The sequence below is a fragment of the Ornithorhynchus anatinus genome, chromosome 16, assembly GCF_004115215.2.
Source record: "Ornithorhynchus anatinus isolate Pmale09 chromosome 16, mOrnAna1.pri.v4, whole genome shotgun sequence".
NCBI classification, from domain to species: Eukaryota; Metazoa; Chordata; class Mammalia; order Monotremata; family Ornithorhynchidae; genus Ornithorhynchus; species Ornithorhynchus anatinus.
Genome location: NC_041743.1, coordinates 1,049,192 through 1,071,422, shown reverse-complemented (window position 1 = coordinate 1,071,422; position 22,231 = coordinate 1,049,192). Strand labels below are relative to the sequence as shown.

Below are 22,231 nucleotides of genomic sequence, written 5' to 3'. Positions count from 1 at the left end.
CCACCCCCCAAAACCACCCGCCCCCCTCCTCCTCCTCCTCCTCCTCCTCCTCCTCCTCCTCCTCCCGCTGCCTCTCCTCCCCGGGAGCCGGAGCCCAGGCAGAGCCGCCGTCGCGCCCCCCGGGCCCGCACGGAGATGCCCGGAGCCCCTCCCCGCCCCTGACTCAAGGCGCCCCCCCCCCCGAGCGAAGGGGGACCCTCCCCCCCCAGAGCCCCCCCAGCCCCGGAGCGGGGACCCCGGGACCTCCCCGCCCTCCCCCCTTCCCCGTGGCCCCCATGGCCAGGCCGCTGGTCCTCGGCGGCTGCTGCTACGTCCTGGTGGTGTCCTGGTGCTGGGGGTCGGCGCCCCCGCCCCCCCGGCCCCCCGACGGCCCCCCGGAGGAGGAGTCGCCGCTGCAGAACGAGGCGGACAATCAGGAGAACGTCCTCTCCCAGGTAGGCTTGCTGGGAATAAGAAGGACGGTGGTGGTCGGTGGGCGCTCGCCTTCTGCCAAGCACTGGTCTGAGCGCCCGGGGGGTACGAGGTCATCGGGTGGTCCCCCGCGGGGCTCACAGTTTTCGGCCCCATCTTCCAGATGAGGGAACCGAGGCCCAGACAAGTCAAGCGACTTGCCCAGAGTCACCCAGTCGAAGACTTGGGCACAAAGTCACACGTCGGTCGAGCGCTCGCTGCCTGCCGGGCGCCGTCCTAAGCGCCGGGCCGGACGCGAGCGAACCCCTCCCTACGTGTCCCTCCAACTCCCCTCGCCCCTCTTCGGGCGCCCCTCCCCTGACTCCTCCCACACCCCCAGACCCGCACGGTCGGGCCCCCTCGGGTCGCCTGAGGTCGCCCTCCCCGAGGCCCGAGTTCTAGGGAGGTCGGGGATCCCTAGGGAGGTCGGGGATCCCGGTAGGGGGGAGACCCCCGGGATCTGGGAACCCCCCCCACCGGGTCCCGGAGGGACGGTCGGCTAGACCCTCTGACCCCCGGGCAGGTGAGGGCACAGGCCGCTCTCCCCGTCCCGCGGCCTCAACGGCCGACAGGGATTTCCCGGGAAACGGGGATTTCCTGGCCTCGGGATGGAGGGTGGGGAAGGGGCGGCGGGGGCCGATGGAGGGACAGACCCCCGGACCTGGGCCGCACCACCCTCTCCGGCAGAAAGCCGGGCCTTCCCCTCTCCCCGGCCCCGAATCCCGCGTCGTGGCCGAGGGGACGAGGGCGGGTCGAACGGACGCCTTCCGGAGCTAACCCCGAGACGGGCCGCTGACCCCGGGTCCGTGCGTCTCCCTTCTGCCCGTCTCTGTGTGCGTGTGTGTTTCCGCGGCCCCGGGGACCAGCTGCTGGGGGACTACGACAAGGTGAAGGCCGTGTCCGAGGGGACGGACTGCCGCTGTAAGTGCGTGGTGCGGCCGCTGGACCGCGGCGCCTGCCAGAGGATGGGCCGGGGCGCGCCGCGGACCGAAGACACCTACACCGTGGAGACCATCACCTCCGGCCCCGACTGCAAGTGTGCCTGCGTCGCACCCCCTTCGGCCCTCAACCCCTGCGAGGGGGACTACCGCCTCAAGAAGCTGCGGGAGGCCGACGGCCGGGACCTCAAGGTACCGGCTGCCGTCCCCGCGGCCGGCTAGGGCGGGAAACCAAGTCAGAGTAGGGGGGATGGGGGCACGGAGGTTCCCAGTTGGGCCCGGAGGGGCTGCTTAGATGTAGGGCGTGCTGGGGCCGCGGGCGGTGGAACAGGATGGGTCCACCCGGGGAGGAAGCGGGTTGGGAGGTCAGTTTTCACTGGCTAGACCGCTGTCCCCATCCCCTAGTGTCTATGCCGCCAGCGGGGGCAAGGCCGGGTCCCATCCCCTGGCCCCGGACGACTCTGAAGAGAAGAAGGTGCCCAGTCCGATGGGGGACCCAGCCTGGGAATGTTCCCGGGGACCGGCCAGGGGACGCCCCCCCCCCCCCCCCGCCGGTCCCCTGCCCAGATCCCCTCGGCGGGGACAAGTCCGGGTCCACCAGCAGTTCTCTGGGCAGCTCCTTCCGGTCAGGACCGGAACAATCTTTCTAAGGCCGTCTGTCTGTCTGGGCCCCTGGGATTTTTTGTTCTCCCCCGGTCCCTCAACAACAGCCCCGTCCCCTCGCCCCGCCCCGGGGAGACGGCTCTCTGCTCCCACTCCTGGTTGACCTCTGAATATTTGGGGTAGGCTGGCTTCAGCCCTCCTTGGCTTCGCCTGACTCACTTCCCCAGGGGGTTCGCTGGCTCCCCTCTCTTCCTCCGTCCCTCCCTGCCCCTTCCGTCGGCTGACCAGCTGGGCGCCTGCTCTGAGCCCAGGTGTGAGCTCCTCGGCCCGCGTGGCCGGCCGGCCACGGGGCCTGTTCCAGCCTCATATTTCACATATGGAAATGTACAAACTCTCAAATCCCCCTGAGGGAGGAAAAGGCTTTCTCCCGTGTGAGAAGCCGCGGCAGGTGCCGGGGTGTGCCAGGGGCACGCCGGCCAGCCGGGACATCGGGGTGGGGGCTCCGCCGCCGGATTCGGCATCTCCCGGGCGGGCCCGCGGGGAGCACCGGGTCCGCGTCGCGGACCCTTCCGGCGGGATGACGAAAGCGCGGTCTTCCCTCCCCAGCTTTCCACGGTCATCGATCTGCTGGAGGGGGCGTTCTACGGCCTGGACCTCCTGAAGCTGCACTCGGTCACGTCGAAACTGGTGGGGCGGGTGGAGAGACTGGAGGAGGTAAGGCAGATCCCGGTCTCGTGTGCAGACCGTGGCCCGTTTGGGCCTCGCCTTCCTGGCCGGGGGAAGCGGACCCCGGTGAGTCCTCCGGTAGCGCAAGGATGTGGGGGAGGGAGTGCTTGACCGGTAGTGTGAGCCAAAAGGTCCTCAGCTTCTGGAAGAACCAACTCAGTCGACCAACTGATAGCGTTCACTGAGCCTCTGCTATGTGCAGAGCACCGGGGGAGTATGATAACAGACACACTGTCTGCCCACAGGAAATTTACAATCTACCGTGTGCAGAGCACTGTATTAAGCACTTGCGACCAGACCACTGCCCTCTGCCCGTCCGAATCCTCTTCCTCCCCACGGAGCGTCCCCGGATACTACCTCCAGAAAACTCCCAGGCCTCTGCAGTTTGGGGAGGAGCAAGAGGAGAATGAGAGGAGTGGGAGGAGGAGTGAGAGGAGCAGGAGGAGGAAGAGGAGCGGGGAGGAGCGGGCCCTCGACCTTGGCTCAGGATGCTTGTCGAAGGGCTGAGGCTGCTTTTAAAGCATCGGTGAGGCCAGGCCTGTTCCTTCCCGGGGGCTGAGGGGGCTGTCACAGTGGGTCGGTCAGTGTCAAACTCAGCCACTGCCCAGACAGAGTCCTCCACTTGCTCCCACCCAAAGCCCCGGGCAGCAGGGAGACTGGCAGGGATTTGAGATGGTCTTGGCCGCGTTGAAACGTGCTAATGTGGACCTGGTGGTTTGGAAGGGGAGGAGGAGGAGGAGGAGCATGGCCCTGTCCGAGGAGAGCCACGTGCTAAGTCGAAATCCAGACGTCTGGGTCTGGGCTTGTGCCGCTGGGTTTCCCTGTGCTGATGGAGAAGGCAGGGCTGCCGGGAATGGAAACAGACTCGTCGGTCCAGCAAACGTTACGGGCCTCAAGGAGAGGCCGCCGCTCGGGGGTCTGCCCGGGCGGCGGGGGCCCCACGGAGGCCGGGCAAGAGAAGGGGGTCAGCTGGTGGGGTGGGGGACATTCTGGTCAAGAGAGCACAGGATATATCATCTTGGGGTCAGGGAACGTGTGCGCCTGCGTGTGAGTGTACTTGGTGGGGGGGAGGTGACGGCCCCCGCCAGACGGAGCCGACAGCAAGACATCCGAGGTTGAAGCCGAGCCTGGATTTATGATGGGTCTCTGCTCCTGCCCCCGCTCCGCCCAGACCGATGGAAAACCCATTGCTCCCGCCCTTCCCCGTCCCCCGACTGCGAGCGCCTGAGGGTCGCTGCCGCGGGAGGAGGAGAACTGGCTGGCGGATCGGCTGCGGCCTGACGTTTTCCCTCCCCGGGGTCCGCCAGCGGGGCCAGCCTAGGCCAGGCCCACCGTCCACCCGGCTCAGGACCGGCTCCATGGGGCGCCTGGACGGGGACGGCGAAGGGGGTCCCGGTTAGGGTCGGGCCGCTCCACCTCCCAAGAGCGACCCCGTGGCAGGGAGAGAGAGAGGACACAACCAGCCGGAGCCGTGGATGCGATTCCCCAGAGCCTGCTGAGCAGCCGAAACCTTACCGGGCTCTGTCCGGGCCCTAGCAGCCGGGCCGGCTCTCTGACCCGTCGGGGCCCCCGGCCCGGCGCCTCCCCTTCCTCGGGCAGCTGTTTCTTCTCCGCCGGCAGCTGGGGGCCGGGGGGGCGCGGTGGGAGAAGCTTAGAGCCACCTTCCCGGGAGACGGCTTAGTGGCGTGGCTTAGCGGATAGATCACGGGCTTAGGAGCCAGAAGGACCTGGGTTCTAATCCCCGCTCTGCCACATGTCTGCTATGTGACCTCGGACAAGTCACTCAACGCCTCTGGGCCTCAGTTCCCTCATCTGTAAAATGGGGATGAAGCCCCTCATGGGACAACTGATGACCTTGTATCTACCTCAACCCTTAGAACAGTGCTTGGCACATAGTAAGGGCTTAACAAGTATCATCCTTATTATTATTTGCTCCAACCTGATTAACTTGTATCTACCCCAGGACTTAGAAGAGTGCTTGGCACCCAGTAAGCACTTAACAAGTACCATAATTCCTATTATTATTGGTTGGAGGAGAGGGACAGCAAGGGATCAGCAAGAAAACTCTGGGGAAGGACAAGGAAGCTCCCCAAACGTGAGGGCAGGAGAGGTTTTCTGGAAGGAAGGAGGGTGGGCGGGTGTCAGCACCAACCGCGGGCGGAGCTGGGGGCCGGGGTCCCCGGGTCGAGATGGAGATTCCGGGAAACGACGAGGAAGGGGAAAGTGTGCCTGGCCCAGGGTCCAGGGGTGCTGAAGGGAATTCCGGGAAACAGCGAGGGAACGGGATGCGTCTGGGCCGGAGTGTGGAAGCCGGGCAGCCCTCCCGCACCCTCGGCCTGCAGCTGCCAGCTCAGTGGGATCCCGGGTCTCTGCGAACAGCTGGCTCAGCCGACTCTTCCCTGGCCCCCCGGCAGGTGCAGAGGACAGGTGTCAGCTGGCGTGGCCCGCCCGGAGCCAGGGGAATGGTTCTCTGACGGCTGGGGCTGTCGGCCTGAAGGGTCACATCTGTTGGCCAGGGAAGGGGCCGGCAGATGGATCTTTCTGCAAAGATGGGAACGGTGTGGGCTCGGCTCCGTCCCCCCCGGACCTCCTTGACCGGCTCCCCAGGGGTCCCGCAGCCCGGGCACTCTCCTCCCCCTGCGCTCCCCACCTGGGGTCCTCAGTGCGCGGGTCACAGTGGTGTCCTCACCCTGTCTGTGCGTGCACCTCGGCACTCGGCCCACTCATATAATAATGGTGGTATGTGTTAAGCGCTTACTATGTGCAGAGCACCGTTCTAAGCGCTGGGGTAGACACAGGGTAATCAGGTTGTCCCACGTGAGGCTCACAACTAATCCCCATTTTACAGATGAGGTCACTGAGGCACAGAGAAGTGAAGTGACCTGCCCACAGTCGCACAGCTGACAAGTGGCAGAGCCGGGATTCGAACCCATGACCTCTGACTCCCAAGCCCGGGCTCTTTCCACTGAGCCTCGCTGCTTCTCTGCATATCCGCATAAACACACTGGGTCAGCGTACCTTAGCGAGAAGCAGCGCAGCCACGGGGATAGAGCACAGGATGGGGAGTTAGGGGACCTAGGTTCTGATCCCAGTGCTGCTCCTTTCCTTCTGTGGGACTTTAAGTCACTTAACTTCTCGGTGCCTCAGCGGCCTCCCTTGTAAAATGAGGATTAAATATCTGCTCTCCCCTTCCTTTAGACGGTGGGCCTCGCGTGGGACAGAGACTGTGCCCGACTTGATTATCGTGTATCTATCCCAGTGCTCAGGACGGTGTTTGGCACATAATAAGAACCTAACAAATACTACAGTTATCGTTACTGAGGGCCTTCTCAATACCCAGCTCGTTCCGCTCCCTCGGCCAGTCCACCGAGAACTGGGCCACCCCAACTTCCCGCCTCGCCCGGCTTCAGCAGGTGTGAAGTCCCCATGAACTGTGCGGCCTATTATCACAAATATTCATTCATTCAATAGTATTTATTGAGCGCTTACTATGTGCAGAGCACTGTACTAAGCGCTTGGGATGAACAAGTCGGCAACAGATAGAGACAGTCCCTGCCGTTTGACGGGCTTACAGTCTAATCGGGGACGAGAACAATGGCACTAAACAGCGTCAAGAGGAAGAACATCTCATAAAAATAATGGCAACTAAATAGAATCAAGGCGATGTACAATTCATTAACAAAATAAATAGGGTAACGAAAATATATACAAATAGCCCCACATCAGTGGACTGGCAGATAACCGAGGCCTCGCGCACAAAAGGGTCCAGCGGTCACGGCGGGAGTACAGAGTGGCGTGCCTAACCTCTGTCTCAAGCCAGCCGGTCGACTCTACCCGAGCCCGGGCCCTCAAAGGCAGTAGGTAGGAGAAGATAGCAGGCTCCATCGGGGGAGATCGTCAGTCTCTGACTGTTTGGACTCCGTGACGGGGTCAAGCAGGCAAGGGAACAAATGAACGGGAAATACTTGGATCTTTTTAGGCCTTTGGCAAGGTGCCGTACGGAAGGTTTTGGACAAACTGAGTAATTGTGGTTTGGGAGGGAAGTCTCCCGAAGGCAGGGATTGTGGCTTCTTCCTCTGTTCTCTCAAGTGCTCAGTACAGGGCTCTGCACCCAGTAGATTGGGGGCAGCAGGGATTTCGTCTACTGTGCTCTCCCGAGTGCCTAGTTTAGCATTCCACACATCATTGGCACTCAATCAATACTATCGATTGATTGTGATGAGCAGGAAAGGGGCAAATGAGAGAAGAAACAACAGCACCCCCCTATCCTGGGGGGACAGGGTGGGCAGAGTCTCTCTGTCCCGATTGGCCAGGCGTTGGTACCCAGACTCTTGAGAGAATGGGACTCCTCCCCTCACCCCGATCGGGGGCATGGCCAATCCCGAGAACTGAGTGGGAGGTGAGAGCCTACCCCATCAGCTGCCTGCGAGGCCCCATGCAAAACTTGTGACCGCCGAAATCTTGATCAACGGGAAGTGCAAATGACCCCAGAAAGCTTCTTTCCTCCTCCTTTCTAGAAGAGAGGCCCAAACCAGCCCCAGTTCCTGGGCCCCCGCGGGTCCAGCTCCGCCTTGCTAGGTTCATCGTCCTCCATTCGCAGTCCCACCCAACTCATTCATTCATGCATTCATTCGATCGTATTTACAGAGCGCCTACTGTGTGCAGAGCACTGTACTGAGCGCTTGGAAAGTACGATTCAGCAGTAAAGAGAGACAATCCCTGCCCACACAGGACTTACAGTTTTACAGTCTAGAACTCACTGACACCCTCTCCCCGGGGCCGCCCAGGGACTTCACCAGTCCCGTATGGGATTCCAGTCTACCTGGGAATGTTGTCCCGATTAGTGACGACGACGTGTCCGTCACGATTGCCTTCCTCACGTGGGCATCCGACCGGTTCCAGTTTAAGGTGTACCAGGTCCCGACAAAAAGCCCAAGTGTTGCTACTGGGATAATTCTCCTCCAGTGGCCCAGAGAGCCCCGGAATGTGCTGCATTCATTCATTAATTTATCCAGTCATGTTTATTGGCCGCTTACTCTGTGCAAAGCACTTTTCTAAGCGCTTGGGAGAGTACATTAAACCAAAAAAAAGACATTTCCTGCCCACAGCGAGCTTACAGTCTAGTGGGAGAGACAGACGTCAATATAAATAAATTACAGATATGTACATAAATGCTGTGGGGCTGGGACAGGGGATGAATAAAGGGAGCAAGGCAGGGCGACGCAGAAGGGAGTGGGAGAAGAGGAAAGGGGGACTAAATCAGGGAAGGCCTCTTGAAGGAGATGTGCCTTCGATAAGGCTTTGAAGGCGGGGAGAGGAGGGAGGGCATTCCAGGCCAGAGGCAGGACATGGGTGAGAGGTTGATGGTGAGGTAGACGAGATGGAGGTACGGTGAGTAGGTTGGCATTAGAGGAGCAAAGTGTGTGGGTAGGGTTGTAGGGAAAAGGATGGGGAGATGGAGGTGCAGGGAGTCAGACCTTTGTCAACACACACACGGATGTGCACACAAACCGCCCCCTGCCCCAGACATACCGATTCAGACACATGCATACAGACAGATCCCTTGCCCCGGGGGCAGCAGAGCTGGTGACGGCTGAAATCTCCCACCCCCTGCTCCCTCCGCTCCCCTCTGCTCCTGATCCCTGCCCTCTGTCCCACGCCCACCAGCTCTGCAGCCCTGATCTCCCCCGACGGTGACAGAATTCATTCATTCAGTCGTATTCACTGAGCACTTACTGTGTGCAGAGCACTGAACTAAGAGCTTGGGAAGTACAGTTCAGCACAGATAGAGACAATCCCTGTCCACAAAGGACTCACCAGTCTAGAGGTCGGTCTTACAGCCTAGAAGTGGGATCCTCCTGACTGTGGGCTCACGGAGGACCGCGGTGGAATCTTGGCAATATTCAGACCCGGGGGTGGGCGACACGCTTAGCTCTCGGCACTGACAGCGTCACCCGGGCTTCCAGGTGGGTTGGGGGTGACTTCACTGTTATACTGTACTCTCCCAAGTGTTTAGTACCGTGCCCTCAATAAATACCATTGAATTGAACTGAATTGACCGCCCCCCCACAACTCCAAAAACCTGACCAAGTCTCCAAAACCTAGGAAGTGTCCAAAAACCTGACCAAGGAGAACGAGCGGCTGAGCGAGAACACGGGGCAAGTCCCAGACGCGACCCCGACCGGGCCCAACCGGACCGGGGCCAACTGCTCTGCCGACGTGACCGGGGACGTTCCGGACATCCGGGCCGCCTTGCAGAGAGACGCCGCCGCGGCCTACGCCCCCCTCGAGGTACGGTCGGCGCTCGGGCCCTGGCTCCGCGGCCACGGCCACCAGTACGTGCGGGCAGGCCCGCCCGCCGTCTGCCGAGGACGGTCCCCGGGGATCTTCGAGCAGCCAGTGGTGGGGCGAGAGCTGCTGGGGCGCTGCCCTGCCTGGACGATTCGTCTTGCCCCCTCACTTCCACAGCAGATGAAGGGGGAATGGCCCCCTCACCCCAGATGCCGGCCACCCCCCGAGGGGGTGATGTTTCAATCCTCTGGAACGCTGAGTACAGTGCTCTGCACATAGTGAGCACTCAATAAATATCACTGATTTTACCGCTGCCGGGGTGGGGAGACACACGCTACCCTCCTGGTCTCCTCTTCCGTGGGCTTCTACCCGCAGTGGGCCGAGGGAGACCCAGAGAGGGCTCGGATCCTGGGGGTTTATCTCGAGAAAAGTGAGTGGGGGAAGGCAGAGGGAAAAAAGGAGCGGGAGATGGGCAGGGTCAGCTGTCCCCAGGTTCAACCAAGGTTCAGTCCAGAGCCGGTTTGGCCCAGCCCTGTCACCGTGCCCCGGCTGGGCAGGTCTTGGAGGGCAGCAAGACCTGTTGATCTGCTCAAGACCATGTCCGACACGGCTTCTGCCTGCCGCTGCTCCCAGCCCCAACTCCATTTTCTGCTCCCCACTTCCCGTTCCTCGCTCCACCACTTCCTCTCCACTGCTTGGCCCGTCCTGCCTCTTATAGGCACCCCCTCAAGTCCCCTCCCCTTTGAGATAAGTATGCCATAGCCCAAATTAGAAAAATAAGTAATCCGACCTTTTTTTTATGGTATCTGTTAAGCACTTGCCAGGCACCGTACTACGCGCTGGGGGAGATACAGGCTAATCCGGTTGGACGCAGTCCCCGTCCCACGTGGGGCTCACGGATTTAATCCCCATTTTATAGATGAGGGAACTGAGGCCCAGAGAAATGAACTCGCCCGAGGTCACCCAGCGGACAAGTGGCGGAGCCAGGATGAGATTCCAGGTCCTTCTGACTCCCAGGCCCTGACTCTCTCCCTAAGGGCACCCTCAGCAGCACACACTTCCTGCCCTCAAGGGGCTCACAGTTGAACTGACAATCAGCTTCCTAAACGGCTACAAGCCGTGGGCTCGCCCCAGGTACCTCACGGGACCTCTTGGACGGTGGGACCCAACGGGCCGCAAACAGCAGCGCACCCGGGGAGGGGAGGGAAGGCGAGGCTGGCCACTGAGCCCCAGCACCGCGAGCTGTTCCTGGGATGCGGCTCTGAGCCTCCCGGGACCACCGGGCCCATCACCACGCCGGGCTCCTCCTCCTCGCCCGCCGCCGACAGTCTGAGCCGCAACCTTCCCACGGGCCAGACGCTCTGGGCCGCCAGTGGCCCCGGTGGGCTGGCCGAAGGGCCCCGCTCCCCCCTCATCTCTGAAGGAGAGCGGGAGCTGGCTGAGGGTTTCTGGAGGGCCAGCAGCAAACCAAATCCCACACACCAAACCCAAATTCCTGCTTTCTCCTTGCTCAGCAAAACTGAATCTCCTCTCTTCAACCCCCACATCCATCATCCTGCTGAAGTAAGCGCAATCCAGCCGGAACCGGGAACGGTGCGGTGGGGCGGGGGGCAACCCTCCCTCCTCACCCCTTCCTCTCCGAGGTCGGAGGAGAGGCGGGCAAGGGTCAGGGAAGGGGCGGGGGCTGGCGAGACCGTCAGCAGCGTTTCCTTAAGGTGAGCGGCCGAAGGGGACGGGCCTGGCGGGGTCGGGTGGGCCCAGAGAGGGAGGAGGAGGGGTTCAGACGCTTGCCAGAGAGAGGGCAGGCCCCATTTAGCCGGGCAGGAAACCTGGCCGGGTGGGCTGCCAGCTGGGGCAGGGACCGGCCTGGGTCCCCCCCGACTGCGGGGACCTGTCGTTTCGATGCCGAAGGATGCGGGGTTGAGGGTGGGGCGAGGGAGGGGGCTGGCCTTGGCTCCCTGGCCATGGGCCGAGCCCCTTAATCGCAAGCCGTGGGTGCTCCCTGGGTCCCTCTGCCTGGCCCTGCGGGAGAGGCTCGGTACCTAGCGCCGACTGGTTGATTGATTGGGCTCTGGGGTAGGAACAAATTCGCCACCCCCACCACTCCTCAACTCTTGCCCTCCGCCATCCAACCCCTTCCCGACTACATCCACCCCTTCTTTCTGCCGTCAACCCCTTTCTCTCCACCAACCGCCTCTCCTTTCCCCCATCCACCCCTTCCCTCCGCTGTCCACCCCTCCCCTCCGCCATCCTACACTCCCCACGCCGCCGCCCTCTGGCGTGACATCTGTCCCGGCCTCCCGCAGGAGCAGTATGAGGAGCGGTTCCTTCGGGACGAAACGGTCTCCCAGCAGGTCAACGCCATCGACCCCCCGCGGCCGCGTCCCCCGTCCCCATCCGAGTCGGGGCCCCCCCGGCGGGCCCTGACCCGGCAGATCCACCTGCGGAGCCGGCCGGCGTCCCAGCCCACCGTCATCCGGGGAGTCACTTACTACAAGGCCAAGGTCCCCGAGGAGGACAACGACATCGAGGAGCGGGGTCAGTGTCCAGGGAGGTGGGAGGGGGAGAGGTGGGTGGGCTGGGGGGTCGGGGAACGGGGGTTGTCGACCAGAGCCGGTAGGGCATCTGGGCCACTGGGGAGGCAGGTCGCTCCTCTCCACCCCCTGCCCAGTTCTTCCCTTGGCAGCAGGGGGCACGGGCCTACGCGTACGTCTTCGCACATGCCCGTGTTCACGTCTGCGCCCGGCTTAATAACAATAATGATAATTGTGCTATTTGTTAAGTCCTTACTATGTGCCAGGCACTGTGGTAAGTGCTGGGGTGGTTACGAGCAAATCAGGTTGGACACAGTCCCTGTCCCACATGGGGCTCACACTCTTTAGCCCCATTTTACAGTTGAGGGAACTGAGGCGCAGAGAAGTGAAGCGACTAGCCCAGGTCACACAGCAGACAAGTGACGGAGCCGGGATTAGAACCCGGATCCGTAGGACCCCCAGGCCCGGGCTCTATCTGCTAGGCCATGTTGCATCTTTGACACCCCTGCCCCCAGCGAAGCCGGAGGGGGGACAGAGAAGGAAGTTCAGGAGGTTAGGGGTGGCCTCGCTTCCCTAGAGACGGTGGCGAAGGGGCCCGGGCTCTGCGGTGGGAGAGGCACAGGCTGAGCGAGGATGGGGTTGGACTTTACAGAATCACATGGAGCACAGAGAGGGAGAACACAGAATTGCCATTCCCTAAATCCTCCGGCGAGAAGCAGCGTCTCTGGGCCTCGGACACCTCGTCTGTAGAATAGGGATTGAGACTGTGAGCCCCACGTGGGACGGGGACTGTGTCCAACCCGATTCGCTTGTATCCACCCCAGCGCTTGGTACGGTGCCTGGAACATAGTAAGTGCTTAACAAATACCACAATTATTATTACTATTATCTATTAGGCCTTTTTATTGAGCGCTGACTAGGCTCCTGTACTAAGCTCTTGGGAGAATAGAGCTGGCGGCCCCGATCCCCGCTCTCCAGGACCTTACAATCTAGAGGGGAGACACACTGGCAGGGAAGTCAGGGAGGGAGAGGAGAGAGGCAGGGGTGTGGGATGGTCCGTGCTGGGTCACTGGGGGAATGTCAGGGATGGAGAGGAGAGGCAGGGGTGTGGGATGGTTCCTTCTGGGTCACTGGGGGAAGAGTCAGGGGTGGAGAAGGGAGTTAGGTGTGTTGGACGGTCCGTGCTGGGTCACCGGGAGAGAGTCAGTGGTGGTGGACGGTCCATCTGTCAGCATGCGAGTGGGTGCCCAGAGGGGCAAACAGAACCCGGTCTCTGCAAGTGCCCCGGTGGCCCCGTCGGGGCCAGAATTAAGATCTGGACCTAGTAAGAGCCCTGCTTGGGTCTTCCGGGTGGGCATCTTCCCTCGGGAGGCTCCAGGAAACCCGGCTGCGAGTCAGACGTCATCGGTGAGGCAGCTCCACAAAGGGAAGACACTCCCCCCCCCGCCCCGGCGTGAATTCTGGCTTTTCCCTCTGGGACTTTGCCCTCAAACTCCTCCGTCTCTTTCCTCCACCCGTAATGGCGACATCCACCTTCCCCTTCCCGGCAGCAGACGAGCTCTTCAGCGGAGACAACACGATAGACCTGTTGATCGAAGAACAGCTCCTGCGACACCGCCCGTCCGCCCGCCCCACCGGGAGTGCCGTGGCGGGGGCCACCACCGATCGCACCCCGGAGACCCCAGGCGACGGTGGCGCCCAGGCGGGGTCGGCCTCGACGGCCCCGGCCTCCCCGCAGCCCTCGGTGGGGGCGAGGCCGGACTCCACCGCTTCCCCGGAGCGACTCGCCGGCCCTCCTGGGACCCCCGGTCCCGAAGCCGACGGGCCGGCGACGGCGGCGGCCCGGACCGCCGCCCGGGAAACCCCGGGAACCGAGGCCCCCGGGTTCCTCACCGCCTCGCCTCCTCCCTCCACCACCGGGGCGGGCAACCCGGCCTCCGTGGCCAACGACTCTACGGCCACCGGGCCGGAGTCGCCGCCGGCAGAGGCCAGCCCCTCGGGCGCCCCCGCGCCGAACGAGGACGAGGAGGATGAAGAGGAAGATATCAGGCACGTGATCGGTGAGTTGTCCCGACCCTGGGCCCCGTCTCTTGTGGCTGGGGTGGGAGAAGAGGTGGTGAGTGAGAATAATAATAATAGCGATATTTGTTAAACGCTTACCGTGTACCGAGCGCTGGGGTGGATACAAGCAAATCAAGTTCGACAGAGTTCTTGTCCCCCATGGGGCTCACAGTCTCAGTCCCCATTTTACAGATGAGGTAACTGAGGCCCAGAGACGTGAAGTGAGTTGCCCGAGGTCATACAGCAGACAAGAGGCAGAGCCGGGATTAGAACCCGCGACCTTCCGGTTCCCGGGCCCGCGCTCTATCCGTTACGCCGTGCTGCTTCTTGGGAAGGTTGGGGGGGGGCGGGAGGGGGCTGGAGTGGGGAGAGACGGGAGGCAGGGAGCTCAGCGAGGAGGATGATGCAGTCATCAAGGTAGGATAGGATAAGTGCTGGGATTAACACGCTAGCAGTTCAGATGGAGAGGAAAGGGTGGATCTTAGCGACGTCGTGAGGGTTGAACTGAAAGAAACTGGTGACGGATTGAACAGCTGGGTTGAGTGGGAGACGAGTCGAGGATAACGCCAACGTTGTGAGACAGGGAGACTGGCGATGCTGCCTACAGCGACGGGAAAGTCATGGGGAGGACAGGGTTTGGGTGGGAAGATACAGAGTTGTGTTTTGGACGTATTACATTCGAGGCGTCGGTAGGATACCCAAGTAGAGATGTCCCGAGGGCAGGAGGAGATTGTGAGACTGCGGAGAAGAGAGATCAGGGCCGGAGTCATCCTCATGGAGATGGTAGTTGAAGCCATGGGAGAGAATGAGTTCTCCAAGGGCGTGGATGTAGATGGAGAATAGAAGGGGATACAGAAATGGGCCTTGAGGGACTCGCCCAGTTAGGGGGCAGGAGGCCCAGGGGGAGCCCCCGAAAGAGACCGAGCGGCCAGAGAGATAGGAGGAGATCCAGGAGAGGACGGTCAGTGAAGCCGAGGTTGGATAATGTTTCCGAGAGAAGGGGGTGGTGGAGAAGGAGCGGGGTCCCGGTGGCTCCGAGCCAGACGGGCCCCAAGTTTCCGCCGTAACCTCGCGCCTTCTCCGTCTCTGTCCATCTATCCGTCTCTCGCTCTCTCCGCTCGCTGGGGGCGGCCGGGGCTGCCGGCAACTCCCACTTGATTGTTCCGAACAATGAGCTCAGCTGCTGGGAATGAGCCCTGCGTGCGGCTCCGGTGGGGTCCTGTGGGGCCAGGGCGGCCCAACCCCCCTCCGTCCCCGCCCCTAAACCACCCTGCCGCTGCTCCCGAGCCAGTCCCTTTCCCAGCCCGACGCCCCTTCTGTCCCCGCCCCTAAAACCACCCCCTGGGTCAGTGCCATCTCCCCCTCAACACACACCACACACACAGACTCTCTCTCTCTCTCTCTCCGATGGAGGTCCGGTCAACCCCCGCGCCTGACGGAGGTCCGGTCCCAGGCCGGGCGCAGGTGGCCATCCTCTCATTCGGGTGGCTCGTCCCATCGCTCTCTTCAGCCCTAGCCAGGGTCAAAGGGTCCGGGGCGCTGCGGGGGCCAAGTGGGCGAGTGGCGGGCACAGGCACACCTACGCACCCGGCCCGCGTGCACGACCCTGCACGTGCACACCCACGCCCGCGCGCCCGCAGGCCGCCTGAGCTCAGAGGAGAGGAATGCAAAACCCACAGACCGGCAGGGAAACATGCCGGGAAGCAGCCCCCGTGGCCGGCCTCGGCCAGGCCCGGAGCCACCGGCCCGCAGCCTCCTTCCCCTTTGTCCAGCCTCCTGGGGGAGGGAGAGGGTCTCCTCACGTTCCCCTTCCGCTGGGCACTGGGCACCTCCTCCCGGCTGTTGGCCAGGGTGTGAAGCCCTCCCGCAGCCCCCCACTCCCCAACAACGATCGGGGGAAGGGAGAGGGAGAGGAGCATTTTCTCCTGCAGAGACATTTCCCAGAATCCACAAACCCGCCGTCCTCTGGCCCTCTCTGCGGCACGAGCCCCGGTGGAGCCGGATTTGGGCTCGGGCACTCAGCTCCTTGGGTGGAGGGTGGCTTGCCCAGACCTCCAGTCCGCGCCCCTCTAGCACGTTGCCCGTGGCTGGCCCCAACTTCGTTCTCTTGTACTCTCCCAAGCACTTAGTACAGTGCTCTGCATACGGTGAGTGCTCAATAAATATAATTAATTGGCACACTCCCCCTCAAGGGCCCTGGCGGGCTGAGCTGTGGGGTCCGGGGTCGGGGGAAAGAGAGAGAGGCAGGGGTTCTGGAGGGCAGCACGGATCCCGCATTCCACCCTCAAGGGCCAGCTCGTGGCCCCACTCGGAGAGCCGGCCCCTTCCCCTTCCTGGCCCGGGACCTCGCGTCCCGCGCCATCCTGCCCCAGCTCTGGCGCCCGGACCGCGTAGGTCGGCCGTCCCTCTGACCGCCCCCGCCACGGCAGGTCGGCCCCACCAAGGCTGACGGACGTGGCCAGCTGGACAGCAGCGGGGTCGGGGCAGGGAATGGCCGGGGAGGCTCTTCCCCGTCTGTCGCTCGGGGCTCTGAGGCCGCCGGGGCGGGGACCGGCTGGAAGGTTGGATTGGTGGGCGAGGGAGGCGGGGACTCTGGCGCTCAGCCCCGCCGGCCCGGGAGCCGGCTCATGCCGTCCAGCTGACCCGGGCACTGCCCAGCGAAGGCCCTCAAGGCCCGGCCCCACGGTCGGTCAGGACCCACGGGCTCCGCCCCGCCAACACTGTGCGCATCTTCCACCTTGTCCCGGGCGCCGCCCCCGGGGCCTGATACCTCACCCGCCTCTGCCCATCCTCAGTCAGACCTCTCCCCTGCGGGCGGGGGGCCCTCCTGGAGCGGCCCTGTGGGGGAAGGAGCACATCTCAGGCATCTGCAGGGGGAGAACCCCAGCAGTTGGGCAGTAGTGGCTCTTCGCTCCGGTCCAGATTGTTTCTTGGTGTGACTGGCTGCTCTCTGACCTTTGCTCCGATTTCTGCTTTGGGGGCCCCCCCGGGTGGGCCCAAGCTCAGACTCCGTTGCTGGGTGCCGGGCCCTTGACCCGTGAACGGTAGGGCCCGGGGAACGGGGGTCCACCACCATCCCCCCGCCCTGAGGACACCCAGAGCGGGTGTCCGACCCCGCCGCCGGGGCCGTCTGAGGCCGCGGGGCCCGAGCCCGCCCCGCAGAGTGCCCGGGTCCCTCGCTCCTCGTCGCCGCTCACGCTGAAAACCGCCGTGGCTGCCCACAGGTCGCTGCAAGGACACGCTGTCCACCATCACGGGCCCGACCACCCAGAACACCTACGGGCACAACGAGGGTGCGTGGATGAAGGACGCCCTGGCCCAGGATGAGCGCATTTACATCACCAACAATTACGTCGGAAACACGCTGGTGGAGTTCCGGAACCTGGAGAGCTTCAAGCAGGGTACGGGGCTGTGCTGCCCGGGGCGGGCGCCTGACTGGGGCCGGTCCCCCTCCTTCCGCCCTCGCCTGCCTGCCCACCCTGTCCTCTGGGTCGGGGGAGCAGCGAGGTGCCACTCAGACACCTGCAGGTCTCGGAAGGTGGAGGAGGTTTGGGGACGAGCCGGGGGGCGGGGGGGCGGTCTGGGTCCCCTGATGGAAATGGCTGGGCCACAGATGGAGTTGTGGCCTGAGCACAGGACACCGTGTAAGAACCTAAGACCCTCTGCAGCGCCCTCCGCCCCCACCATGACCGCCCCTGTCCAGCGTAGGACTCTGGCTCCGGCAATGGCCCCAAGATACCGGGAGGATCCAGGTGCCGGTGGCCCACCTGGACACTCACCTCGAGGTCAAAAATGGACCACCAACATGCCCGACTCTTCCCCTCTCCCTCCCTGACTCTTCCCCAGTGAGCCAGCACGGACCGTCCCCCATCCCCGACTCTCCCCAAGAGATCCGCCACTGACCATCCCACACCCCGCTTCCCCCTCTCCCTCCCTCCCCTCCAGTGATCGGCACAGACCCATCCGACACCTCCGTCTCCCCCCTCTCCGTCGCTGACTCTCCCGCGGCGATCCGGTACAGACCACCCACCGCTCCCGCCTCTCCCTCGGTGACCCAGCCTCTCCACGGACCCACCCCGACCCGTGGGGACCGTGTCGATGGGAGGCTCCGGTACTGACGGCGTGTCTTTTCGCTTCCTCTTCCCGCAGGCCGCTGGAGCAACTCCTACAAGCTCCCCTACAACTGGGTCGGCACCGGCCACGTGGTCTACAGCGGGGCCTTCTATTACAACCGGGCCTCCACCCGCAACATCATCAAGTACGACCTGAAGCAGCGCTACGTGGCGGCCTGGGCCATGCTGCACGACATGGCCTACGAGGAGGCCACGCCCCGGCGGGGACAAGGCCACTCGGACGTGGACTTCGCCGTGGACGAGAACGGGCTGTGGCTCGTCTACCCGGCCCTGGACGACGAGGGCTTTGGCCAGGAGGTCGTCGTGCTGACCAAGCTCCACGCCGGCGACCTGTCCACGCACAAGGAGACCACGTGGCGAACGGGCCTGCGGCGGAACCTGTACGGCCACTGCTTCGTCATCTGCGGGGTGCTGTACGCCGTGGACAGCTACGACCAGCGCCAAGCCAACATCTCCTACGCCTTCGACACCCACACCAACACACAGATGGCCCCGCGCCTGCTCTTCGAGAACCGCTACTCCTTCACCACCCAGATCGACTACAACCCCAAGGACCGGCTCCTCTACGCGTGGGACAACGGCCACCAGGTCAACTACCACGTCATCTTCGCCTACTGACCACGCCGGGGTTGTCCCGGGGCCCTCGGCCCCCTGCTCGGGCGGGTTGGGGGTCTTGAATTAAAAAACCGAGGAAAGAGGAAAAAAGATATTAATGATAACAGTATGATTCCGTACAGATGGATTGTAGATCGATCCACCCACATGCTGGTCTCTGCCTCCCTCACACGGTTTCCCCCGGCCCCCTCCCCTCTCCCCAGACCGGACGAAGGAGATTTCCTAGGCTCTCGAGGAGACGGGAGGGAGCAGAGGGAGGACAGGGTCACGCTCCCCCCACTTCCCCTTTAACCACAAAAACTGAACATTGTATTGGACTGGCCGAAAAAAAAAAAAAGCCACACAGGAAAATGCCTTTTTTAACAAAAAGAAATAAAACAGAATGAAAAATGGACTTTGTGCTGAGCTCAGACCCAAGAGACTTTGTCCAGCTGTGGCGCTGGGGGTCTCGGGTCAGGCAGATGAGGGATGGCGGCGGGATGTGGGATGGGGTCTGCCCTCTGCCCCGGGAAGTGCCGACCCCACCTCCGGGAGCCCGGGTCACCCTGACTACACTGGATGGTTCCTGCAGGAAGACAGTGGTCCCTTGTGTGGAAGAACGGAACAAGAGGGCCCTGTTCTCCGGCCCCCCGTTTCCTCTCCCCCGGCCCACCCACCCGGGCCTCACAGCAGCCATTTTCCTCTGGGCCGGCTTTTAGGGGTTCACCGTGGGCACCTATGGAGCTCCCCAAGGCCCGGTGGTGCCCAGGGCGAGGCCCGGCTCTGCGCCTTCGGAGCCACGTGGAAATTCGCCCACATCCCATTCCGCAGAGGGGCAGGGGCTCTGACTACCTGGTCTGGCGGTGACCCTGGAGCCGGATGGGTCCGCTTCGGGTCATCCTCGAGCCGGACGCTCCGAGATGAGTATCCCCCGGCTCCTGGAGGTCCCCTGTCCCCCCCGGGCCGGCCCGGGGAAAGAGGGGTCCCGGGAAGGGTTGGGGGAGCGCCTCTGCAAGCGGGGACGAATGGCAGGTTCTAGGAGGTCCTTCCAACGAGTCCTCCCTCCCCAGCCACACGGAACACACGGAATCTGTGTCACCCGCTCCATCCCAGCCCCTCCCCGTCGTCATGCCCGGGAAGAAGACGGGAGACAGTCCAGCTCCTTTTATTTCGCTCTCCGCTAGACAATGGGCAGAGCATCAGAGTGGGGCAGAAAGTGCCAAACTGACCAAGTCCGGTTCTCACTGGGCTCCAGACTCCTCGCCGGGAGCGGGAGCCCCCGGCCTCTGAAAGCGCGACCGTTGCCCACCGTGGCGCTGGGGCCGGAGCGCTGGCAGTGATTTGACTCTAGGGGCTGTGGAGAGGTGGAAGGGGATGGTGTTATCGGGGCTCCGGGGGCAGGGGGCGTTTGGTGTCACCGGGGCTCAGGAAAGGGACGGTTTTCCCGGGACTAAGTGCTTCTCCTGAGGCCGAGATCAGTGCACGGGGGCGGAGGGGCGGGGGCCGGACCCGAACCGGTTCGCCAGCTCGGGCCGCGCCAGGTCGCGGCGCTGACCGGGGCGGCCCTTGCGGCCGGCGTCGGCTGTTACCGTTACTGCTGCCACTCCCTCCTCCCCATCCGTGGCAGAGGCCGGGCCCGGGCGCGCCACGGTCCCACGGACCAGCGGTCGCCGGGGCGGGCAGGGCGGGCGGGCGGCGTCGGGCCGGGGCCTACTGCAGGGACTCCACGATGGCCGCAACCACGTGGGCCGTCTGGTGGGGAGCCGGCGGGGAGCCATCCAGGGGCTGGGTGAGGTTCCGCTGGGGGTCCCGGAGGAACGGGGGGACGGTCGAGCTCTTTATGCGCAGGATCCGGGTGTCTGTCACCTCGCAGTCGATCTGCATCATCACTTCGTAGTCCTGACTGTGCACCACATGCTCTGCCGGGGGGAGGGCGGCAGGAGAGGAGGGGAGAGTCGCCGGCGTTAGCGGCCGTCGAGGCTCCCCCGGCGTACGAAGCTCCGCGGGGAGGGTGAGGAACGGTGGGGAGGGAGGAAGGAAGGGAAAGAGAGGGGAAGAGAGAGACAGCGGGAAAGGGGAATGGGGACCCGTCACCCAGAGTACTTGGGAACTCATTCTACACAACTCTCCCCGACACGCACACCGCGGCGCTCATATCCATCACTTCCTCTGTCTGAAACTGATTTTAGCGCCCCTCTCGCCCGCAGAACCGTAAGCTCCTTGAGGGCAGAGATAGCGTCTAGCAACCCTACTGTCCCGGCTCGCTCGGGGCACACACCAGACATTCGGGCACACTACTGGCGGGTGGACCGAGGGGGATTCTTCGTCGTCCACCCCCCGTCCCCGTCGCTGAAACCCCAGTCTCCCCACCTGCCCCCGCCCCTGTCGCTGAAAGAGCCTGGGCTTGTTCGGTGCTCGCGGCCCCCAAGGATGGGCAGAGGGATGGAGGGGGAGAGGGGACGGGGTTCCAGAGACGACCACAGCTAGGGACAGAGAGCATTTCTCCGCAGGCGGCCCAGGTCCAGAAGGGTTGCTCAAGCCTCCCGTCCCGGTCCCGGGCCCTAAGGGACCCGAGAGCTCGGGTGATGAGGTCACCTCCCGTCACCGGCCACGAGCTTGTAAAAGTCAGTGAGGCGCGGGGAAGGGGAGATCGCCACACAAACCCCCTGTGAAATCGCCACCGCCAGCTCCCCGGAGCAAGCGGCACCTAAGTCCGACACGCCGTGGGCGCTCCCCGCCAGGGTGAAGCTGCGAGTCCACGGGAGGGCCAACCGGAGTATCCCGAGGGCCCCCGGCACGGTGGGTCCGGGCCAGTCCGCTCCGGACTGCCACCCGGGGACCCTCCATCCATAAGGCACTCCCCGGTTCCAGCCGAAGCTCTCCGCCCCAGGCCCGTTTTCATTTCTTCCGGCTGGGTCCTCAGCGGGGTCACCCAGACCGGGGAAAGGCGGCGCGGGCCGGGCGCCGGGGCCCCAGATCCAAGAGGGAGCGAGGCCGGGGAAAGCGGTGACGGACAGTTCTGGGGGAGGGAAGCGACGGGACTGTCGGGAGGCCGGAGGCGGAGCTGGTGGAAAGGGGACGCTGCCCCAGCAGCGGACGGCCAAAGGAGTGCGGCGAGGCCGGCTGAAGACCATCTGAACCCGGTGGCGTGAGCCCAGTGACAACTGTCGGGCGCCACAAAGGTGGCGACACCTATCACTGGGGTAATGGGCAGGGATGGTCTCTATCTGTTGCCCAACTGTCCATTCCAAGCGCTTAGTCCAGTGCTCTGCACGTAGTAAGCGCTCAATAAATACTATTGAATGAATAAATGGCCAGCCGGGCTGCATTTCTGAGCTGCCCGACCGGTCTCTTTGTCCTGTAAGCTTGTTGTGGGCAGGGAATGTGTCCGTTATTGTCGTACCGTATTCTCCGCAGCGTTTGGTACAGTGCTCTGCATACAATAAGCGCTCGATAGACTCGACTGACCGACTGACTCCATCTTCCCCGTAAGAGTGGCCAGTGGTCCCTCCTGCACTGGCTCTTCTCTCTCCTTAGAGTTTAGAAGAACGCTCAGCCAGGAGGAAGCTCTTAAAAAATGCTTGGGAAATACAGCGGGCGACGAGGAGGGGGAGTAGAGGGAAGCAGTGTGGCCCGGTGGGAAGAGCAGGAGACGGGGATTCAGGAGACCGGGCCCTCATCCCAGCTCTGCCACTGGCCGACTCTGTGACCTCAGGCAAGTCACGGAACCCCTGTGGGCCTCTGTTTCCTCTTCTGGAAAATGGGGATAAAATACCTGCTCCTCCTCCCTCTTAGTCTGTTAGCCTCATTTGGGACAGGGCTGTGTCCGATTCGATTACCTTATGGCACACGGTAAGCACTTAATCGATACCATAAAGGAGCAGGAGGAAGAGGAGGAGGA

General features: G+C 63.3%; 2 protein-coding genes across 4 annotated transcripts in view; one reads left to right on the top strand and one right to left on the bottom strand.

Annotated features, from left to right (window-relative positions):
* The first annotated feature begins 275 nt into the window (after nt 1-275).
* On the top strand, nt 276-18,745 carry OLFML2B (olfactomedin like 2B). The gene is made up of 8 exons (XM_029080808.1): nt 276-434; nt 1,317-1,580; nt 2,598-2,705; nt 8,823-9,008; nt 11,315-11,546; nt 13,093-13,602; nt 16,828-17,004; nt 17,753-18,745. The coding sequence occupies exons 1-8, from the start codon at nt 276-278 to the stop codon at nt 18,352-18,354; spliced, it is 2,238 nt and encodes a 745-aa protein (XP_028936641.1). The 3' UTR covers nt 18,355-18,745.
* Nucleotides 18,746-19,479: 734 nt separating this feature from the next.
* ATF6 (activating transcription factor 6) overlaps nt 19,480-22,231 on the bottom strand; it is a 31,031-nt gene continuing 28,279 nt past the window's right edge. For all 3 annotated transcript variants that reach the window (XM_029080805.2, XM_029080807.2, XM_029080806.1), the window contains exon 16: nt 19,480-20,249. In XM_029080805.2, the coding sequence (XP_028936638.1) occupies nt 20,041-20,249 (209 nt within the window). In that variant the 3' untranslated portion in view covers nt 19,480-20,040. The remainder of the gene's footprint in view (nt 20,250-22,231) is intronic.